The 23,446-nt window shown below is 38.6% G+C and overlaps 1 protein-coding gene across 5 annotated transcripts in view; it reads left to right on the forward strand.

The window, feature by feature from the left end:
- EOGT (EGF domain specific O-linked N-acetylglucosamine transferase) overlaps positions 1–21,804 on the forward strand; it is a 36,301-nt gene extending 14,497 nt beyond the window's left edge. For all 5 annotated transcript variants that reach the window (XM_016119272.2, XM_016119271.2, XM_016119273.2 and 2 more), the window contains exons 10-18: positions 344–447; positions 5,169–5,261; positions 5,590–5,661; positions 5,806–5,892; positions 6,571–6,639; positions 14,342–14,403; positions 16,632–16,751; positions 20,601–20,703; positions 21,279–21,804. In XM_016119272.2, coding sequence (XP_015974758.2) covers positions 344–447; positions 5,169–5,261; positions 5,590–5,661; positions 5,806–5,892; positions 6,571–6,639; positions 14,342–14,403; positions 16,632–16,751; positions 20,601–20,703; positions 21,279–21,425 — 857 coding nt within the window. In that variant the 3' untranslated portion in view covers positions 21,426–21,804. The remainder of the gene's footprint in view (positions 1–343; positions 448–5,168; positions 5,262–5,589; positions 5,662–5,805; positions 5,893–6,570; positions 6,640–14,341; positions 14,404–16,631; positions 16,752–20,600; positions 20,704–21,278) is intronic.
- The last annotated feature ends 1,642 nt before the right edge of the window (positions 21,805–23,446 follow it).

Raw genomic sequence — 23,446 nt, forward strand, 5'->3', positions numbered from 1 at the left:
TCTTCATGGTCCTATAGTTCTATGCAATTTTGAGCTAAATAGACTGTTTTATTTATTTATTTACTTATTTATTTCTGGGAACTTTATGATCATTTGTTACTTGGTGTGTATGGGGGGAAAATGTATTCCTGATTTCTAAGTACCCAATTTTAAAGTGAATTTTGGAACCCAATCTGTAAATTGAGTACTACCTGAGTATAGAAGATTTCATGTTTAGAAAAACATTTCTCATTTATTTCAGCTAAAAGTCCATCACATTATAAATAGATGGGGTAGAATAAAAATTGCACAATCATTTGTTCTTTGGACTTAATTAATTTAGATTTCTTTTTTCCAATTCTAGGTGTTAACATGTATCACCACTTCTGTGACTTTATCAATCTTTATATTACTCAGCACGTTAATAATTCATTCAGTACAGATGTGTACATTGTGATGTGGGACACGGTAAGTGAGAGTATGCTGTCGGCCTCAGCTCTATCTTTGCTTTGCTCAATAAATCTGTTACTCTGATGTGGTGAAATAGATTTTTCTAAGACACACACATTCAAATAAACATGCCAGTGAGTGGGAATGTGTCTGTGTAATGTATTTACATGTACGTATACATATGGACAGATACATAGGTAGGTATACATAGCTTGGTTCTTTGAATTTTAGAGTGAGGCAGTGGAAGATTTTTTTCTACCTTTGGGCGGGTGGAACTCTAGAGACCAAAAACCTGTGCTTAGTGTTCCTCTGAGACAGGTATATGAAGACTGTCATCCTGTTGACCCCTGTGACCATTCCACCCCCCGCATGCCTCATGTGGGGCAGCTTGCTTGTATTTACAGTTTGGCCTGCTGTAATTATTGTCTGCCTTTGCTTACCTGCAGCTTTCCTCTTGCTGCTTGCATTGTGACAATTGTGCTATGTGTATGAGCTCTCCACGCAGGGCAAGACTTGGTCGTGCACATAAATACTACACCTGCTATTTGCTTTTTTTGTTTTTAGTGTTGTCTTTATTTATTCTAGTCTTTCTTTTCCTGCCTTTTCCTTGCTTTTTTCCATATTGGCCCCTCCACCTGCCAAGGTAACCCCCACCAAGAGTTGCCCCAGTGTACTCAACTGTGAAATGGGATAATTATAGTATCTACTTCAGTGTCATTTTGAGAATAAACCATATAGTGTATGAATAGTCACAGTGCCTGACACACAGCATGTGTGCTGTGAGTGTTACCTGTGACAAAGACAATGATACGAACATGTAGTTTGTAGTATACATGAGAGAGGCTGCCTAAACTGGGAAGGTGGAATGCCCCGCAAGAAGTCATCTAAGGTTCAGCTAAACATTCCAAGTTACAAGACTCTGACCGGCCTCCCTCTTGACATGAGTCTATTGAGAACTCTATTGCAGGAGAACCACAGCTTGCTGGCAGGGCAGCATTAGGCATTTCTTCCTGAAGGAGTCCTTCTGTAAAGTGCAAGGAGATGGGATCCACCTGGGGTAGATACAGTATCTCCTGGGACAACTCAATTGGCAAAGCCTCAGGATCCCCACAAGAGATCCAGCCAGTCACAAGAGTCAGTGTACCCTTTCCCAGTCCAGGTGCACTTTATCTATCAAGCATCTTTTAAAATCATAAGTAATGGTACCTAGAAACACAGTTGACATATGCTGTCTTCATTTCCCGAAAGAGCAGAGCTAGATAGTTAACTGAAGGTCAGATCCTTATGCAGAAGGGGAAATGGTTTTGCTAATACTTTTTCATTTATATAAAGCTCATAGTTGAGCTGCCTAGAAAAGTAGTTTGATTTGAAGTCAGATGAGAATTGGCTCTTTAATTCTTAGCATGTTAATGCTCACTTTTGGTTTCCCTCCTTGCGTGTTTTTACATTTCCCTTTGTGTTCCAGTTTTATTGCCAACACAGTTACATTTCTGAAAATGTTTCTGTGAGCAAAGAGCACAATAGTCCCTTTCATCTTTTTGTGTAAGTGCTTCTAGGCCATAATCACTAGCCATAGGTAGCCTTGAATGATTAACTCAGGGTGATTGTTCTTTTTAAAAAACAATACCTGATGTTCTTATTTAATGCTCACAATCCTCCATGGGTGAGGGTTTTTATTAGCTTATTTTACAGATGAGGAATCTGAGGCTCTGGGCTGTTCTACAGTAACACCGTCAGCAAGGGGTGGAGTCAGGGGTTCCTGTCCAGGAAGTCTAACCCCAGACCACTGTCCAGAAACCACAGTACTTCATAGCCTGTTCCGTGCAGAACTAGTTAGATTGATGGAAATTTTTCCAGACACTCTTCAGAAGCTTCTTTTCCTTGTTGCTTGATTTTCCATGTCTTCCTCAAATGAACTAAGTTAAACTGAGCCATCTTCTCCAACTCTCCCTTCTCTGTGTCTGCTGGGTTGGAGTAAATGGGATGCACAGCCCCCATGAAGTTCTCAGGTTACTCTGGTAATGGGGCACATGATGTCAGGGCAGGTGGACCGTGACTGGCCTGGACACACTGGTAGTATTTAGCCCAGCAGGTTGGGTGCCCTGATGTTATCTCCCTCCTCTGCTGCTCTCTCTGCTTCCATTTTAAACCTGTGTCTTGGTCAGAGAGGCCTTTACTAGTTGCTCATTCAGGTTCTCAGGACAGGCAGATCTGCAGGGTTGCTCTAGAACTGAGGCCCACAGAATTCTGAAGGTTGGATGGGGATAGTGTTAAGGTGTAATGTAGCCACCGACTTTTCTCTTTTGCTGGTAAAGCCTTGAATAAAACAATACTATGATTCCCAGGCCAGCTGTGATTCGCATCCCTGATAGTGGACAGTGGTGCCTCAGAGCCAGTCCTCAAGGCTTCAGATGATCTGTGTGGCCAGGAGAAGGGCAGAGAAGCGGCTATGGCTGCTGCTCACATCTTAGTGACCTTTCACAAACTGTGCCCAGAAAGAGGCCTGTGAGGCCTTCCCTCTAGCCCCTGCAAAGTTTAGCAGTTTGGCCTCTCCCTTCAGGCACATGGCTTCCTTGGTGGGATGGGTAAGGCCACCAACCTGACATGAATTAATGGACACTTCTGCAGAATTTCTAGGCATGGAAGAGTTGCTCTTTTTAACAGAATTACTAAAAGGGGGCTATTACTAGAGGCTTTCCATATTTTCTTGCACTGAGAAGTAATTTAAATTTATTATTTTTAATTACATAATATCTGGTTATAATGAGTTCAAACAACACAGAAGTTTATAATGTTAAAAAAAATATTTCTCTATTTTCCTTAAAGGTAATTGCAGTTACCATGTGAGAGTCTCTTGTTAAACCTTTATTTGAATAAATGTAAATATATTTTTATAGAAAATATACTCTCTCTGTCTCATATTATTAACTTAATAGTATGTCATGGACATATTTCCAGGTCAGTACATCTAGGGTTATTGCTTGCTAGTGGTACGCTGTTCGATGGATGCCTGCCTCTGCGCATGCATTTATCTCTGTCCCCACCCAGATCACGTTGTTTGCTTCCAGTTCTTTGCTGTTTGCTGAAATACTACAATGAACATCCTTCCCATATACATATGTCTTTACACACTCACCTAGCATTCCTGTAAGATAGATTTCTACAAGTAGAAATTCTAAGTTATAGGTTATATGCATGCTTAAATTTGACACATCACAGGAGGAAGTGTTGTTATTTTTAAGAATATCCAAATATTTTGCAATATGAGACAAGAAAGCAGTCCTTCCTTCCCCTATGACAGATAATTTGAATTTGAAGGACGTGGAAAAGAAGCTCCTAGAGGTGGTTATTACTAAATAATACATGATTTTCCTGAAAAGGGATCAATGAGGATTAATATATTTTATAATTAAATTTTCCTTTTAAAAGTGTCCTATTTTATCTGCGGTATTTTATTTCAAGTAACCGTCTTGAGTCACTTCTTTTAATTGCTCCTTATTTCTTATTGAGCCAGAACAGGGAAGTTTCACTTGTGATGGTGTTGTGAAGGGCCTTTATTAGAACGGCAGTCGAGAAGCTGCAAAAGAAGGATTTTTTTTTTTATCATCACATTTAACAGTTCTCAATAACTTTGAAATAACTCTAAAATGTGCAACATAAAATTTTCATAACCTAAAAAAAGAAAATGCCAAAAGGGTAAAAAGACATGAACATAATGAATGAAATGTATAACCAGCTGAGACCTTGACTGTAATCCTACAATACATTTCTTATTTCTGTTGGCTGAATTTTTCAATCTAAGTTATACCATTTTAAAATAAATTGATCTTTTTCCTTTAGCCGATGGAGCACATAATTAATTTCTACTTTTTAGAAATGAGATGCATTTGGTAAATGTACTAGAAAGAACTGGTTCTTGCTGAGAGGCAACTGCCCTATAGAGGTTATGAACATGGAGTCTGGAACCAAACACTTTAGGTTTAATCCCAGCCCTGCAAATATACCAGTTCTATGAATTTGGAAAATCATTTAAATTGTGTCTCAGTTTCTTCATCTGTAAAACGAGGATATTACCTAGCTTCTTAAGTTTGTGGGTGGTTTAATATGTTAATAATGTCAAGTGCTTAGTGTCTGCGACAGGAATTTGCAAGATGCTATTATTATTATTACTCTCATTAATGTTAGTGGGGAATTATGTTACTCAGTAGAGAATGGGTAGGTCGTAGTGTTGCATACATTGTATTTCTAAGGTTAAAACTTTGAAGGTGTTTTCTTGCTCTGAAGTTTATTTCCAAAGGCATATTCTATTTACCCAGATGGTTTTTGCTGGCTGAGCATATCAGTGTGGATAGATGGTGGTATATGTATGTGTTGTGTATATCTGTAATTTGGATAGAAAACTCACAGAACCCCCCCCCCACCACCACCACACACACACACACATACACACACACAACTACAGTTTCAGACATGAAAATAGAAAAGGCTAGGGTGGAAAAACAAAATACGTCTAGCTGACTAAGATTATAATTGTGGTGATTACTTTTATTGATATTATATCAAATTAGGTACTTACTCCATCCCAAGATAAAAATTCCATTTTTCTTATCTGGATTTTATGAGCTTGTTTAGGATCATTAGTTCTTAACACTAACAAGCTAATTTGGGTACATTGTGCATTCTTGAAAAGCAATGTTGACTCTTTTTATTGCCCTAACTTGTTGTGTTTCTATTTTCAGAGCTCTTATGGATATGGTGATCTGTTCTCTGACACATGGAAAGCATTTACTGATTATGAAGTTATACATTTGAAAACCTATGATTCCAAAAGGGTACTGGAAATTTTACTGAAATATCTATAAATAATTGTCATTGCAGATCACTCACTCATCAAGTAAATACTTAATATGAGTTTCTATTAGCCATTACCATTTTTACAACTGGAATCCTCATTGTTATTTACCATGAAGCTTTTAAAAACATTTTTTTCGTAGCTTTTCCAAAAACATAAATGTCACCTGAATGAAATAGTTAGCTATTCAAAATATTTTCATGTAAAATAGAAGTTAATTAAAATTGATTTTCTGTAATCATAAGGGCTATTTCGTGTGAAGGGTACAAATTGTCTTTTCTTACCTTTTAAAATATTTTCATTGTTAGGTATGTTTTAAAGAAGCTATTTTCTCACTACTCCCCAGGATGAGATATGGACTGTTCTATAACACTCCTTTGGTAAGCATGTTATTTATTGTCAATGTTTATATTTTTAGAATTTATTCTTGATAATGTAAAGATAACATTTATATATGACTTGAGATTATCTTAAATAGTATATACGAATACTCATTGTAATATGAACTGTTGTTTTTGTTCTAGATCTCTGGTTGTCAAAATACTGGCTTGTTCAGGGCATTTTCTCAGCATGTTCTACACAGACTAAACATCACACAAGAGGGACCCAAGGTAATGAAGACACAGCAGGTCCTCAAATAATGTTGTTTCATTTAGTGCCATTTTGTTATAACATTGACGAGATGCCATAGGAACTTAACTCTTGTTTATATCAATTAGCCTGTGGTAACATTGGTTTTGTTATACGCCATTTTGCTTAAAGTCACAGAACCTATGAGGTGATGTTGAGGACTTTACTGCATTGTGAGTTCTGTTTTCACTCTGAATAAAAATCAATACTACCTTTGCAGAAAAAGAAATACTTAAAAGATAGCGTTTTCTGTGTTAACGATTTATGACCTCGAGTAATCCGAAATCAGATGTCAACAACCTGTGAAAGATAAACAAGGGATAGTGAAAGAAAGTGCTTTTTTTCTCCTTTTCTTTTCCTCTTGCCATATCGCTCCATCGTCCCCTAAATCCCTGCCTAAGCCGTACAACCTCTGCTGAAAAAGACTACCCAACTAACCAAACAGAAGTATCATGGACAGGTTTTATCTTTTGTGGCAAAAGTAGATGCATTTTTATTCCCTGAGAAAACTGTGAAGTAACCAGGCTTTTAAAAAAAAGTTCCATAAATGTGTCCTTATAGAGTTTCATCTCTTTGTGAAAATCATATTTTAGGTTCAGGTGTTCATTCATCTGTCCAGGCATACACACTATTATTTTGCTTTCTGTTTTTGATTACAGGATGGAAAAATTCGAGTCACCATTCTTGCACGGAGCACAGAGTACCGGAAAATACTAAACCAAAATGAGGTTAGTTTTGGTATGCATTTTTAATATCATCATATTGAATTTAACTTCCCGTGATTATTTTGCTTTATTTTTTTCACATTGCATTAAATGTTTTGATTTGAAATTATTAGCCTTTAGAAAAGTTTATTGGATTTTTACCAAAAGGCATCAAACCATCCATCCCCATACCAGCTTTGCCTTACTGTAAATATTCATTTGTACCAACTCATAGTGGGAAAAGAAGCAAAAACTGTCTTCGAGTCCTGCCCTTACTGCCATGGGTTGCCAAATATTCTTCCTCTAGAAAAATTAGCAGCAAAAATATGAGAGTGTCTCTGGGGAATGGTTGATGGAATGTGGCAATACTGTGAACTCCAGCAGCAGATTAAGTTGGAAGTCTCCATCCTTTTTATGACTGTGTGTCCTAGAAATCAATTATCTGTTGGACTCCCCAAACTCATTTCAACAGCGTAAACTCATAAATTATGTTTGCTGCAAATAAGATCACCATGCCTAAAACAGCATGGCTGGAAGATGTACTCAAAATAGTAAGTTTTATTCCACAAGAAATGTATCGAACACCTGCCATGTGCTGGGCCAAGTTGTAGGAGCTGCGGTAGAGAATATGACTGGTAAGGTCCCTGCCCTCATGGAGCTTACACTCTCCAGGTTAGACAGGCAAGAAAAGTAAACAGGTCAATAAGTGAGGTGATTTTAGATAGTGATAAGTGCTACAAAGGGAGTAAAACAAAGTAGTTCAATAGAGACCAGGGATGCAGACAGGAAGGAGAAGCAGTCAGGCGAGGTGTCTGAGGGCTAAGACCTGGTCAGAGAAGAAGCTGGCCAAGGGAAGAGCCTCCCAAGCAGAAGCAAATGTCCTGTGGTGTCCAGAGCTTTAGATGTTACAGGAATGGAGAGAATACCAATGTGGTGTAACACAGCGAGAGAGGTCGGAGTGATATCAGAAGAAATGAGAGAGGTCAGACGTGGTGTGCAGAGGTCACAGATCCTATCAGCCCCATAGCCCTTGATGGGAAGACTGACTTTATTCCAGTGTGAGGGGAAGCCATTGTGAAGTTTTAAGCAGGGTGTGATAGGCGAAATAATGGCCCTTCAAAGACTCAGGTCCTGATCCCTGGAACCTGTGAATAGGTTAGGGAACATGGTAGGGAGAAATCAAAACTGCAGACAGGATTAAGGTTGCTGATCAGCAGCCTTGAAATGGAGAGATCATTCAAAACTATCCAGGTGAGACACATGTAGTCACAAATGGAATTTATGCTCACTCTGCCTGAGAACCTTTGCCTCTGCCTAGAAAGCTTTTTTTGTAGCTGGATTCTTACTGATGAGGTCTCAGTTCAGCACTTCTTTAAAAGTGGAAGAAGGGAAGTAGAAAAAAAAAAAAAAGACATGATGGTGGAAACAAGACTAGAGAGATGCAAAACAAACAAAAAGATTGCTAGCTTTGGAGAAGGAAGAAGGGGCCTCTAGCCAAGGAGTGCAGATGGCTTGTAGAAGCTTGAAAAGCCACGCATTCTCCCCAAAAGCCTCCGGAAGCAGTGCAGCCCTGCCAACACCTTGTTTTAACCCAGCGGGACTTCCATCTCACTGTGTCAGACTTCTATCCTACAGAACTGTAAGAGGATAAATTGTGTTGTTAAGATGCTGAGTTTGTGGTAATTTGTCATAGCAGCAAATAGAAAATGAATACACAGGGAGAGACATGAGCTGACTTATTTGTTTTTAAATCACTCAGGCTGCAAGAGTAAGAACAGGGAGATTGATTAAGAGCTGTTGCTAAGGTTCCGTTAAGAGTTTAGACGAAAGTGATGACAGTAGATGTCACACAATAAATGGATTCAAGATGTGTCTTGTAGGTAGAGCCTTCGATGCTCAGTGCTGGAATGTGCAGTTAGTGTATGAGGTAATGGCAGGAAAGGTAGTGGGAATCAAGTGTGAACTCCTGGGCTTTGAACTTAAGCATTTCATTGAACTGGAGATGGGAAAAGTGTAGTAGAAGGGCAGTAAAATGTTTTACTCAGATTAACTTGGTTGCCTAACAAGCTGATCAAAATTATGTAATTATCATCTCTTCTTTAGACCCATATGGGTGATGGAGGACATGAACATATGGTGTAATGAGGCATTGACTATGAGCTATGTGGATGAAAGATATGAGCAATGTGTGTGTGTTTTACAGTCCTGGAAATAAAAATGTATCAAGTAATGCAATGTTGGGATAGACGGATGGGAAGCCTCATGAGCAGGCAGAGTAATGGTATGTATTGGTAGAGAAAACACATTGAGTGCTGATGATGTGCCAAGCATATTACCATGTGCTTCCCAGGCATGTCTCCCAGCCCTCCCAGCAAACTCATGAGGTAGGTATTTTGTTATTATTTTTTGTTCTAGACAAGGATACTGCAGCATAGAGTTTTAACATGCCTAAGGTCACCCAGCTAGTGAGTAGAGTAATAGGGGTGAGCCAAGGCAGTCAGGGTCTGAGCCTGTTTCTTAACCAAAATGTTGTGCCCTCTAACACATGTAGCTCTTAAAGGAGGCCGACCCACCTTGGTTCCCAGTCTTTCAGGCTGCAAGAGTAAGAGTGGGGTTAAGGAACAGCATCAAGCCACTGGAAAGTCCAGTAGAAAGGGGGTCATGCCAGTGGGTGCTACAGTGCAGCCATGGGCGTTTTCACATTCAATCATGCAGATTGCCCAAATGACGTTGCCCAGAGGTGAGATTTGGTAATTCAGCTCCCAGCTCCAAGACAAAGAGCACCTAACTGGCAGAGGGAGGAGAAAAATCCAATTACTTGAAAAGGCAGCTACCAGGCAGAGAAAAAAGCACCTGGGATTATACCTTGACTCGTGAATAGACAATAAAATCCAGATGCCCAATAAAATCCAGATGCCCTTGTTAAGTGACAGTTTGTGCAATCCCGCTCAACCTCAAGATTGGAATAATCATGTCAGGAGGGATATGGCTACTTTTCTGGTATGAATAGAAATTGTGGAAAAGAGCGTGCTGGCCATGGGATTCTGAAACACACAATCCTTTTTATGTGGTCCCATCTCATTACAAGACCAGGGCTCACGCCATCTGATTAATTCCCCCCTGGAAAACAGAATTCTAATCTTATATCCTCAGCCCTTTAACTTCTTGATGTAAGTAGTATATTTGTGAGGGTTTAGAGGTTATCTAGACAGAAAAACTTTCGATTTATGTGACTGTGCATGCTTGTGTTTTTGTGGGTGGGGGGCGGAGAGAGAGAGAGAAAGAGAGAGAGAGAGAGAGACAGAGAGACAGAGAGAGAGAGAGAGAATGAGAGAGAGAAAGAGAAAGAAAGAGAGAAAGAGAAAGAAAGAGGGAAAGAGAAAGAGAAAGAGATGGGGTTGGGGATTTGATTTTGGTTACTGCCTGTTACTTTTTGTAAGCAGGAGAGTAGAGTGCACTAAGAACACAGGTTCTGGGGAAGACGACCTAGATTTAATTCTATCTCTGACATTGGCTAGTCAGGAGATCCTGTTACTGAGCAATGGCTCACTGCCTGACGTACATAGAAGCCAACACTATAACACTGGCTTTTGAGAAAAGATAAGCCTCTATTTACAATCGACTGGCAGGGAGATAGGAGGCACCATTCAAATCTATCACCTTGATCTAAGGTTCAGAGCAAGACTTAAGGGGTTTCATAACTGGATCTTCTTGGACAACAGACGCTTCTCTTTTGAAATGCTTTTGGTGTTCAGGTTCTCTCCATGTCCTGGTCCTCTGGTTCTGTGGGGGGTGAGAGAGCGGCAGGCAGGGAAGCTGATAAAGGGTTCACAAGTGTTACGCCTGAGTGGTATAACTTTGGTTCTGGGTCAGGATAGGAACAATTTGAGCTTGTTCTGCACTTACAAATCCCCCCTTTTTGTTCATTCCTCAGTCTTGGGAAATAGGTCCTTCCTGCTCCAGCTATTTTCTGCTGATAAGGGGACAAAGTAAATCAGGAAGAGTGCAAGAAAGCATGAGAAAGTAGACTACTAGTGCTATACAAGCAACTGTCACAACTAGGAAAGTAAGACATTGTTTAAACCAAAATAATAGCAAGTTAAGATAGATAATTTAGGTTTATACAGGCCTGGTCCAGCCCCTTGGGCAGAAACAGTCTACTTTTGAAATGTTTCCTGGCTAGGGGGTTCTCAGTCATCCTGTTTCTTTGGAAAAGTAACACTAGAGGGACTTCATTAGGTACATTCCAATTAGGCTGCAGCTGACCCTCAGGGTATTGATTTTCCTAAACCTTGAGGAGCAGATAAGGTAGCACTTAGAGACTACACAAATTTTATAGTATCTAAATTGTACAATATGCTCAAGCAAAGGTCTCCCATATAATACCTCATAAGGCCCAGCTGGAGTTTGCCTCTGGGGGCTACTGTTACCCTAAGCAGGGCAGCCGATAAGACCTTACCCCAAGTTAAGGTGGTTTCTTGACATATTCAGCTTTTCAGTCTTTCCTGTAGATTGAGGCCTCCATGAAGCTTGTAATTTCTGAGGGCCCCAGCATCTTTTCAGTCTTTCCTTGGCTGTGCCTTGTGGGAGTTACCATTCCACAATACCGTTGTTTCATTTTAGTCTCTGGATCATCCCATGCAAAGGCAAACAGTCCCTGGGACTCGGGACTTAGGGATATGCAGTAAAAGGCATCTTTTAAGTCCAGAAATGTAAACTAGCAAAGGTCTCCAAATCAAGTTATAAGCAAAATACAAGGATTTGGCACCACCACCTGGGTCCTCTACAATTTGGTTAATGGCTCTCAAATCCTATACGAATTGATAATTTCTGGCCCTGGGTTTTTGTTCCAGCAGGGTGAGAGTGTCATATGGGGATTGACAAGGTCAGATTAGTTGGCATTTAAGAAAGGTGGCTATCAGCGGCTTTATACCAAAGGGTATTGTTTCAAGTTGGTAGTCTTAGTACCTGGATGAAGTTTAAAGACTACAGGCCTCTTTCCCACAGCAGATGTCACCCAGGCTTTCTAGCAAGAAATGTTGATAGAGCAAATAGAAGCTAAAGGAACCCCGGGTCCCTGTCATTCCTGGTAGTTACCAAGGAACTATTGTATCTGGGGGTTGCCTTGTGGGAAGTTCCTTTTCCTATCCTTCAGGGGTGGTTAGGACATTCTCATCTCCAGGGACTCTCTTATTTACAATATGTACATTGTTGTCACTCTAAAGGTGGACAGCGCTTCAGTTGGGGTCCCAGGAGTCTGACCCTTGGTTAGTTGTTTCCTCCAGGAGGTGCCTTACTGGATCTTGATTGAACAATGTTAAGTGCCCTGGTGAGCAGTGCAGCTTGTTGTCTCATGTCACGTTGTGAGCCTCAAAAGCCCTTTCAAGGAAGGTGGATAGGTTCTCCTGGGGCTCTTGTTTGGGCCTTTATAAAGTCCCATTATCAGGCACCCACCATCTGCTTCTGCTGGGATTGGGGCTGGCACTCCTTGAGCAGACTCTGGGTGTCCGCAACCCAGTCTGGAGTCTGCATGGAGCTCACAGCTGCCGCAGCCTGGGCTGAGCCCTGGGGCTGGCCTTGGAGACAACAATGCCACAGCAGGAGCCAAGGCCAGGGACCAAGGCAGGGGCTCCCAGCCTGGTGCTGTCTGAGCCCATCACTGGTGGGATTCACACAGCATCTTCTAAGTGGACACTCTTAATTTACCTCTGAGTCCTGCCTTCAGTATACATTTGACAAAGAAATTTGAACATATCTTACAATAATATTTAACATTTTAAGATAGCAACTAGAATTCTTTATTTGACAAAGCTTCCCGTGTAATTGTAGTATATTAAACAGTCCTAATTAGTTTAAAATTTCACTTTTACAGAGAGAGAACAAATCTTTGAGGCATTCCAGGGGCCTACTGGAATAACCCATAGCCATTTCCAGGTTGAGAAAACGTCTCCTTCTAAAACCCAAATCGTGGGCATTTTGTCAAACATACTTGAACAAAAAGATCATTTATCACTATGAAACAATATTAAATTATCCATTTACCCAAAGTGACAATAAAAGATATCAAATATACTGTTAGCTTAGGTTAACGGTTAATGACTTCTTTTAAGCCAATTAATGTGGGGTTACAGTATCTGAACTTGCCACAATGCTTCGGATCCTGAGTTTGACTCTTCTCAGTGGAGGCCAGCTGATGACCCTGGCTCATCCTTGCCAGCACCACACACCTTCAATGCACTCAAGATGTGGAGGGCTGACCTCTAGTTGGTAATCGAGCAAGCGTTCCATCAGTATGGCCGAATGAAATGAACAGCTGCCCTGAGTTAGGACTGCCTGGCTGCCGCTGACGGCTCCTTCAGGGTTTGCTGAAGGGTGACGAAATACAGAACCTTTAATCTAAAGCAAAATGCACACAAAATAAGACTGATGCACCCACAGTAAAGTAGATTGAGTACTCTTCCAAACATCCAAACCCTGGGACTCTAACCCAATCTTTTGGGTACCTCAGTGGCTAACCTTTCATGTTGTCTCTCTTTGGGGAGATTCTAACCCATGATCCTAGACTGGGACTCTAACCCACAATCCTGACGAGGTGACTAGACAATTTATGCACAAGTGCATTTTAATACAGTTACTCAAAAGACATCTGATCCAGAAGCTGTTTCTTTTCTCAAAAGTGAAAGCAGAAAGTAGCTCCTAGGAGCCGGGAGTGCCACGGGGTGGGGAAGCAGAAGCCCAGCAGCTGAGCCTCTAGACAAACGGCTCTAGGTGGCCACTCAGGGTCAGCTGCCAGGGCCCGTGCCCTGCTGGGGGCTACAGTGCCTTGGGCAGGTGGTCACAAGTCCCAAATCTCTTTGTGGTTGTGTACGTGGCTTTGTAGTTACAATTCTGGGAAAGTTGTTTAACTTCTCTAAGCCTCTGTTGTATCATTTTCAAAATGAGCATAATATGTCCTTGGTATGATTTTTTTATGAGGATTAAGTGACGTACACCCAAAGCACTTAGAACTGCCAGCACAGTTTAATGATGCTTTTGTAACCATTGACGTTGCTGTTGCAGCATACTGTATGCCACAAGGCGACAGGATCCAGTGCAGACATTTCTCAGTAGCAGTGATCCACAGTGTTGGATGAAGGTGGCCTAATTCTGAAGGAGGCAGAGAATCATAGCTATGTTTTTGAAAGTAGATAAGATGTTTTCTTTCTGTTTGCTTGAAGAATAATTGTTTTTCTGTGTAGAAATATTTAAAATGCTTTTCTGCCAAGAATTTATATTTTCAGAGGATAAGGTCCAAAGTGGTTTGTCTGAAATAAGGTAATGGATAGGAAAAAAGTTCTTAACATAACATCTGGAACAAAGTAAGTACCCAGCAAATATATGTTGAAAGTTAAGGGAATGACTAGCAAATGTAATATGTAAATGTAAATGTAAATGTAAAATAACAGCTAAAACTTAGTTTGCCTCTATGCCGAGCACTTTGCTTCCTGAACTGTGTCTCCTTTCAGCCTCAGAACAACCCAGTGCCGCGGAATTTTAGGGACATAATATGGCCAAGTGGTGGAGGCTGCATTTGAACTCAGTTTAGGGTTAAAACAATAAACCTGACGGACATTTAATACATGAAAAACATTTTACATGGGAAATAAGAAATGTGAGGAGTCAGAGGAAAGTAAAACCCAGGAGAAGGAAGGAAAAGAAATTCTAAATGTTTCTGTTATTTTCCTAGCTTGTAAACGCACTGAAAACAGTATCTACATTTGAAGTCCAGATTGTCGATTACAAGTATAAGTAAGTAATCACCCATGGGCCGACACTTGTCATCTTTTTTTTTTGGATGAGTTAATGGGGGACAGAAAGGATTTTTCGAACTGGAGTTATTGGCGCTTTAGACCTGGTCAAGACAAGCAGATGCCATCAGTGAGAAAAGTGGGCAGGTGAAGACCCTGGGCACAGGGCCTGATGTTGCTCACTCTCATTTTTCAAGGGAAGTGATGAATCCAGATTTTCATTAGAAATTTCCAAACTTTTTAAGATGGCAACAAATTGTGAGTTTAAAAAAATGTTGTAGGCCTAATTAACCGTGCTAGCTGCTAGGTTTCAACTTTTGACCTAAAATTAGTTACATGTAAATAATTTGAGTGTCATAAAATAACATGAAAGTTTTTGAAATATAAAAATTTTTTTTCTTTTAAAATTCTGCTGCAGTAAAGGGCTTACAAAGTAAGTGTTGCATCACTTACTAAGTGGCCCCAGTCCATGTAAACCAATAATGCTGTAAAGGTGGTTCTTAGTGGAAACTCAAGCAGTGCAGGAAAGTTCCAAAAGGAAGGTGAAAACGTTTGTCTTCTCATCTCGTCCACCCACAAGCATAGTCTCGTTTTCCAAATTAATTTATTTCGGTTTTAAAAAATATACATATTACTAGGATGAGTGTGCCTAATTTAGACAGGTTTAAACTTATTGGTAAGCATGGGAGTTTTGCATTTCACTCATCATACATTTATGTTTTTATACAGCAAATCTTTACCGAGTGCCTACCATGTGCTCATTACAGGCTTCGCAGTAGAAATTCAGTTTCGGAGGATGGCAAGGCTCTTGTCTTGAATACCTCAGCACTCAATACGAATAAATAGCAATTGTAAGAACAGCTACCATGTGTTGAGACTTACTATTATGCTTTATTTTATCTCATCTCACCCAGGTTGGCGAAGCTATTCCTATAGATTACACTGCCGTGGTGACTACCCTCATTGCCACATGAAAAAAAATGGGAAGCAAGAAAGGGTCAGGCATCAGGCTGACAAAGTAGGAAGGGCACTTCTGAGACTCTGTCATTACTGGCTTTTAAGGATATGTAGGAGCTTCCCAGGTAAAGGAGGAATGAGTGTAAATTCAGACATTGCCAGTCTGAGAACACTGTTAGTAATATAATCACATGGAGATTTGTGAGGCCTGACCCACAGGCATTTCTCGTAACTGGCGACTCCACGGTGTATTCACCTGGGCGAGTGCCCACCCTCCCCTCGGCATCAGTTGGTATTCCTAGAGAAAAAGAAGCCTGTGTGCCTCGTGCGAGACACAGTGGTGCCTGTTGCCCTCCTTTCCCTGCGTGGGTGTGGGCTTTTTGTTGTACTGTGAGAGGAAGCTCTTTAAAGAGGAGAAGCTGACAAAGGAAATTCACTTTCCCTTCTTAGAGCCAAAATAATCCTGTTTATTTATTTTTCTTTTCTTTGGGTAAGTAAGACTGTGAGATTAATTCCATTATGTTTATTCAGAGCGTTATCCTTACTCTAGCATTTCTTCCCAGACTCACTTCAGTGAACTTCTTGATACTGATATTGGTTCAGAGTTTGAACATCTTTTCGGTGTCTTAAATTCAAAGGATACTTCTATAATCCTAACATGCATAAAATTGTGGATTCGTCTGTTGCAAAGGCAAGAAAATGCTTAGTGGTATCGAGATAGTGTTACTTATTCAGATGGCATAGAATAACAACTCACACAAGGAGGAAGTTATTTCCTTTTTTAAAAAAATCATTTTATCATCTTAAGGAAATTTTGATTTGGTGCTAGTATACGATAGCATCTCTTCAACACTTGCTAATTTCAGTTTTTCATAAAGAGAGAGCAGGTGCCGGCTCAGATAAATACAAAGAATTTGCCTTGCAATGGTATTTACCTAGATTTGAATAACACTTTTTAGTTCGATTATGTCTATTTTTACAGTTTTATGTCATGTGTTACTGATTTTCCATTCAAGACAGCTATGAAATTTGCTTCTAAAATAAATAAATGCAAAAGTTTTTTAAAAACTTAGTTTACTTAGAAAAAAATTAAATTATTGAATCATCAAGTTGTTAATTACTGGAGTAGGCTTGAAGTTGTCAAAAATAGTCATGGTAGAATATGATTTAAATCGGGAAAGACATTGTGTAAATATTGTTACTGTGAGTCATGAGCTTAACTCATTTTATACTTTCTTCTCTCCATCTGTCTTTTGTTCTGTATGTTCACAGGGAACTTGGATTTTTAGATCAGCTAAGGATCACTCATAACACGGACATATTTATTGGAATGCACGGAGCTGGTCTGACTCACTTACTTTTCCTTCCAGACTGGGCTGCTGTATTTGAACTGTAAGTGTTTAGAGACAGTTTTACACTGAGGCAGCTCATAATGCTCTTTATACATGCTCAGACTCACTCAGAACATCAAAAGGCTTAATATTTAATCATTATAGGGAAGTCACATTATAAGTAGGTGGACAGAAAAAAAGACCTAATGCTAAAAAGGTAAAGTCTGCAGACTGCCATTATATTCTTAGCAAGTGAACTACCTTCTTCTCCTCCTGCCTCAGCATGATTTGCGAGATGTGACTGCGTTTTTTACTCTGAGTTCATTCCTATGTGTCTCTTAAACTGTGAACATCTTCCTGCATTAGTATAATTTTTGTGTTAAAAGAGAACCTGTGTATCGCACACCCATGTTCATAGCAGCATTATTCATAATAACCAAGATGTGGAAGCAACTCAGATGTCCATTGACAGTTGAATGGATAAACAAAATGGGGTATAATACATACAATGGAATATTATTCATCCTTAAAAAAGAAGGAAATCCTGTCACATGCTATAACATGGATGGACCTTGAGGGCATTATGTGAAGTGGAATAAGCCACTCACAAAAGGACAAATACTGTGTGGTTTCACCTCTACAAGGTACCTAGAGTCGTCAGATTCATAGAGACAGAAAGTAGAATGATTGTTGCTGAGGTCTGCGGGGCAGAGGAGAGTTTGTGTTTAGTGGGTACAGAGTGTAAGTTTGCAAGATGAAAAGTTCTGGAGATTGGTTACACAATATTGTAAATATACCTACCACTACTGAACTGTACAGTAAAAAAAGCTAAGATGGTAAATTTTATGTTACCTGTTTTCTACCACAGCTTAGAGTTTGAGAACCTATGTGTCTCGTGAAGAACATAGCTCTAAAACACAAGCCAACCACTTTGCCTAGTGCTCACTGATTCCACACCCATAGACACTGACGCCTTGGGGGGAAAATGATTGTCCTGGGTGCTCCTCTAACTCGGCGGTGGGCCTTCTCTCCCTTAATAATTCTATGCCATGTCTTATCTTTAGTTCTTGAGACAGCACTTGTTACGAGCTTTCCCTTCTTTGTGTCTGAATATCTTGATTTTATGGTGTCACTTTAAAAATGACTTGACTCAGTATTTAAATGGAAGACTATTTAGGAAAAAGTTGTCATGAACTTCCAACACCATGCCAAAAATTTAAAAAATATGCGTGTTAGAGAAATAGCCAGTTAATTGTGTGTTGTATCTCAATTCTTCATTTCTCCTAGAGACAGAGGGAGAAAGGGAAAACAGGAAGGAGAGAGGAAGTAGAGACGTGTAACTGCAAAAGCTCAGGCCTTGGAGTTCAACAAACGTGGGTTCAGTTTCTGCATCATGAGCTCTATGACCTTGCATGTGTTACCTACCCCAAGTTCACTTCCATACATGCAAAGATGGGTATTATGAGATGATATCAATTTCACAGTTAGTCAGCCCTGTCGATAAAGGTCGGTCTCCTCCATTCTGTTCTGTTTTTTAAAAGTTAAGGTAATATAGTTATAATAATTATTTTTTATTAAAAATTATTAGGGTGACATTGATCAACAGAATCCAATAAGTTTTAAGTATAAATTCAACAGTATGTTGTGTATGTGTTTGCATTATGTGTTTATCACTCAGATTTCCTTCTATTACTGAATTTGACCCCTTTTACCCCTATCTTCTTCCCCCCTCCCTCCTTTCCTTCTGGTAACCACTAATCCACTGTCCATGTTCATGAGTCCGTTTATCATGTTTTTTTTGTTGTTTCAGTTTGATATCCCTCATATGGGTGATATGTGGTTTTCAACTTTTTCTGTCTGACTTATTTTGCTTAGCATGATTATCTCAAGATCCATCCATGTTGTCATAAATGGCAGTATTTCATTTCTTCTTATGGCTGAGTAATATTCCCTTGTATATATGTACCATAGCTTCTTTAACCAATCATCTATCGTAGACACTTTGGTTGTTTCCATGTCCCGGCCACTGTGAATGATGCTGCTATGAACATTGGTGTGCAAATATCTTTTCGAATATGAGTTTTCAAGTCTTTGGGGTAAATATCCAGTAGAGGGATTACTGGATCATATGGTAAATCAATTCTTAGTTTTTTGAGGAAACTCCATACCACTTTCCATAGTGGCTGTAGCAATTTGCAGTCCTACCAGTAGTGTATGAAGGCTCCTATTTCTCCACATCCTCTCCAACATTTGCTGTTATTTGTCCTGTTGATTATAGCCATTCTAACAGGTATGAGATGGTATCTCATGGTGGTTTTGATTTGCATTTCCCTAATGCTAGTGATGTTGAGCATCTTTTTGTATATTTTTTGGCCATTTATATGTCCTCTGTGGAGAAGTGTCTGGGTCCTTTGCCCATTTTTTGATTGGATTGTTTGTTTTTTTGTCGTTACTGAGTTATATGAGTTCTTTGTATATTTCAGATATTAGGCCCTTATCGGAGGCACTGCTTGCAAATATATTTTCCCATTCAGATGGTTGTCTCTTTACCTTGTTGATGGTTTCTTTTGCTGCGCAGAAAGAAGCTTTTTAGTTCGATGTCGTCCCATTCATTTATCTTAGCTTTTACTTCCCTCACCTTTGAGGTCAAATTCATAAAATCCTCTTTAAGTCCAAATTCCATAAGTTTAGTTTCTATGTTTACTTCTATGCATTGTATTGTTTCAGGTCTTATATTCAGGTCCTTAATCCATTTGGAGTTAATTTTGGTGTGCAGTGATAGACAACAGTCTAGTTTCATTCTTTTGCAGCATCATGTAGGGAAGAGGCTTTCTTTTCTCCACTGTATGTTTTTAGTTCCTTTATTGAAAATTATTTGCCCATATAAATATGGGTTTACTTCTGGACTCTCAATTCTGTTCCACTGGTCTGTGTGTCTGTTTTTCTGCCAATACCATGCTGTTTTGATTATTGTTGCTTTGTAGTATAACTTGAAGTTGGGCAGAGTGATGCCTTTAGCCTTATTCTTTTTTCTCAGGGTGGCTTTGGCAATTTGGGGTCTTTACTGCTTCCATACAAATCTGATAATTTTTTGTTCTATTTCTTTAACAAATGCCAGTGGGATTTTGATGGGGACTACATTAAATCTGTATAATGCTTTAAATAATAAGGTCATTTTAACTATGCTGATTTTTCCAGTCCGAGGACATGGACTGTTTTTCCACTTGTATTATTTTTAAATTTCTTTAAGGGGTCTTATAGTTCTCATGGTATAGGTCTTTCACATGTTTTGTCAGGTTTATTCCTAGGTATTTTATTCTTTTTGTTGCAATTGCAAAAGGGATGGTTTTTTTTCATTTCTTTTTCTGACCATATATTATTAGAGTATAGGAATGCTGTGGATTTTTGAACATTGATTTTGTATACTGAAACTTTACTATATTTGTTTATTGTTTCTAGTAGTGTTTAGTGGAGTCTTTAGGGTTTTCTGCGTAGAGAATTATGTCATCCACAAATAGTGACAGTTCGTCTTCTTCATTTCCTATTCAGATGCCTTTTATTTCTTTCTCTTGCCTGATTACTCTCGCTAAGACTTCCAATATTATGTTGAATAACAGTGGTGATAGCGGACAGCCTTGTTCCTGAATTTAGAGGAAAGGTTTTTAAGTTTTTTACTGTTAAGTATAATGTTAGCTAAGGGTTTGTCATATGTGATTTTCATCATGTTTATTATGCACTTCTGTGCCTATTTTATTAAGTGTTTTAATCATAAATGGATGCTGTATCTTGTCAAAGGCTTTTTCTACATCTATTGATATGATCATATGATTTTGCCAAATCCACAGAGAACTGTGGATTTGGCAAAATCCGCAGACAAAAGTCTTATGTGTGGATGCCCTTGTATCCTTAGGTACAACTGTGAAGATGAGCGCTGTTACCTGGACTTGGCCAGGCTGAGAGGTGTGCAATACATCACTTGGCGAAGGCAGAACAAAGTCTTTCCTCAAGATAAGGTAAAGTTCAATGGCAAAAAGCAAAACTCACTTTGTTTTGCTTTTTAATTATTTTAAATTATCTAATTATTAATATGAAAATCTATGATCAAACTTTAATCCAGAGATGAATTGTTCTCTGGAAGTGAGTTGTTGTATCTTATATTTGCAGATTAGGGGAAAGAGGTAATTAAGCACTCTATCTCTTTAATGTTAATAAGCCAACTTCATGAAATTTGAGCCTAGAATGATCTATTAAATTATACGTAGAAGGGATCAGCAAACTATGGACCAGAGGACCAAATCTGGCCCACCACCTGTTTTCATAAGTAAAGTTTTATTGGAACATAGTCTTGCTCCTCTGTTTAGGTGTTGTCTGTGGCTACTTGAGCCCTTCAGTGGCAGAGCTGAGTTGTGACAGAGAGTGTACGGTCTATGCAGAAAATACATGTTATCTGTACCTTTACTGAACAACTTTCTGACCTCGGAGGTAGAATGAATTAAAATCATTGCTTTGGCCAAAGTAAAACAATATTTTTGTTCAGACACCATGCTCTCAATGACTTACAGATTTGTGTTCTGGTTTGTTTTGGCAGGGCCACCACCCGACACTGGGAGAACATCCGAAATTTACCAACTACTCTTTTGATGTGGAAGAGTTTATGCACCTTGTCCTTCAGGCTGCAGACCATGTATTGCAACACCCGAAGTGGCCGTTTAAGAAAAAACATGATGAGCTATGAATATGTTGAAAGGAAATGTTTTAATACTCCACTTATTCACAGTTAAATTAGTAAAACAACCAGGTATTTCTTAGCCCCCAAGTTATCTTTTCTACACCAAAACATATCTTCAGGATATTCCTTATGGGTTTTTTAGTTTTTAACTGTTTCATGTGATTTTTGTGTCATTGCTATTTATCAAGATACTATTTTTGCACTGAAAACTTTAATTTTTATGATTCAAAAGTGGGCATGGGCTCGCTGATATAACTGAGCTTTCTTTTTAGGGATACCAAAGTATTCAGCTTAGCTTTAGAATTTGTAAATGTTTTTATAGAATACTGTGGGATTATGATTCTGGAGGCTTCCAGCTTGTTTATAATATATTTGAGTAAATTTACAATGACTCTTTTCATTGCTATAATTTATTCATAGAACTGATTGTGGTGGAAAAAGAAAACATGCATCACACATGTGCATGCGCGCGCACAAACACACACACACACACCAAGTTGTGATTCTCAGTACCAAGCTATAGAACCATGTTATATATCAGTGAACTAACTCACACTGAAATCTCTGCTATATCTTTTTCGTCAGCTCCAGGTAATATGCATCAAGAGCCTGACTGAATCATGCTGCTGTATTAATTTATATTCATATATTTCATATATGCAAATCATGTTTTCCCAAAATGTAACAATTACATATGATAAAAAAATTAGAACATTCTTTAACACTGCTTTGTATACCTTCTAGCCAAAATGTAACAATTACATATGATAAAAAAATTAGAACATTCTTTAACACTGCTTTGTATACCTTCTAGCTGGTTTCCACTGGTTTCTTCTTAGCTGTGGAGAGCATTTATATACCTAATAGTGCTTTCCATTATGCATGTATTTGTAACTGCATGTACCTATGTATATGCATCTACCTCTTTTAGCATGGAAGTATTCCAGTATTTGATTTTGTTAATTTCGAATTAGCTACATGAAGAGAATTTTTATCTGTAAAAAAATAGAGACCTCCCTCAAAACACACATGTGAATTATCCAATTCAAAATGAAAAGGAAGCCATAAGAAAGTCCCACTGATTGAAAAGCATATCTGAAATGCAGCCCACTCTTAATGGGAATCATTTCTTACTGTTTATCAACTTTCTGTTTAGCAGTCAAAAGTCGTGGATTTATTTTACTGCGAAAGATGATGTTTACATTTTATTAACACTTGAGTAGTCTAATTTAGAGACTAGTGACAATTTTTTAAAGTTTACTTTCAAAAATTGCACCAGAGCTAATATTTCCTTTTTCACATTTTAGAGTTATTTTTTAAAAAAAGAATATGTAACAGAGACTTGACCTCAGAGACCTAAAATATTTACTAGCTGGACCTTTAAAGAACAAGTTTGCTGCCCCTATTTTAAAGGATTATGAACAGTCTTCTAGAGTTTAGGAATATTTATTCAAATATCTACAAACAAAATAGCGAATTGCGATAGCAATAGCTTTGATCTGGATCTTAAAACTGTATAAAAAGAATTATAACGAATTTTTAAATGAGTGATGTTGCTACTGTTCTTTGTGCAGAACACTGAATACCTAGTGGGAAAATATTCACAAGGAAGGAATTGTAAAGGCAATGTTGCACTTTTAGTCAGATATATAAACATCTGAAAAAATTTATCTTACCTCATGTTAAGAAGCGTGTGCAAATGTGATTCTGTTTACTTGCTAGTAGTAGACTAGTGAGAATTTCAGAAATTGAGGACGGTTTAATAATAAAACTGTTATCTTTGAATATTTTGCATTTTAAGAGAGTATGTTTTATAGAAACAAGAAAGTACATTTGACACTTTATGGAATTTTATCAGACTTTTATGGTAGCAAAAAAATCTGCAAATATTATAAAATTTACAATGTAAAGACTGCTCTTTTTATTGTCCTTAAAAGAAATACAGTTCATAGTTTGTACATTTTGGGTATGGCTTTGTAATAAATCTTTTTCTATTTTATTTGAATACCAGAACATTTTCAAGGTTT

Source organism: Rousettus aegyptiacus, unplaced genomic scaffold, assembly GCF_014176215.1.
Source record: "Rousettus aegyptiacus isolate mRouAeg1 unplaced genomic scaffold, mRouAeg1.p scaffold_m13_p_4, whole genome shotgun sequence".
Taxonomy (NCBI): domain Eukaryota; kingdom Metazoa; phylum Chordata; class Mammalia; order Chiroptera; family Pteropodidae; genus Rousettus; species Rousettus aegyptiacus.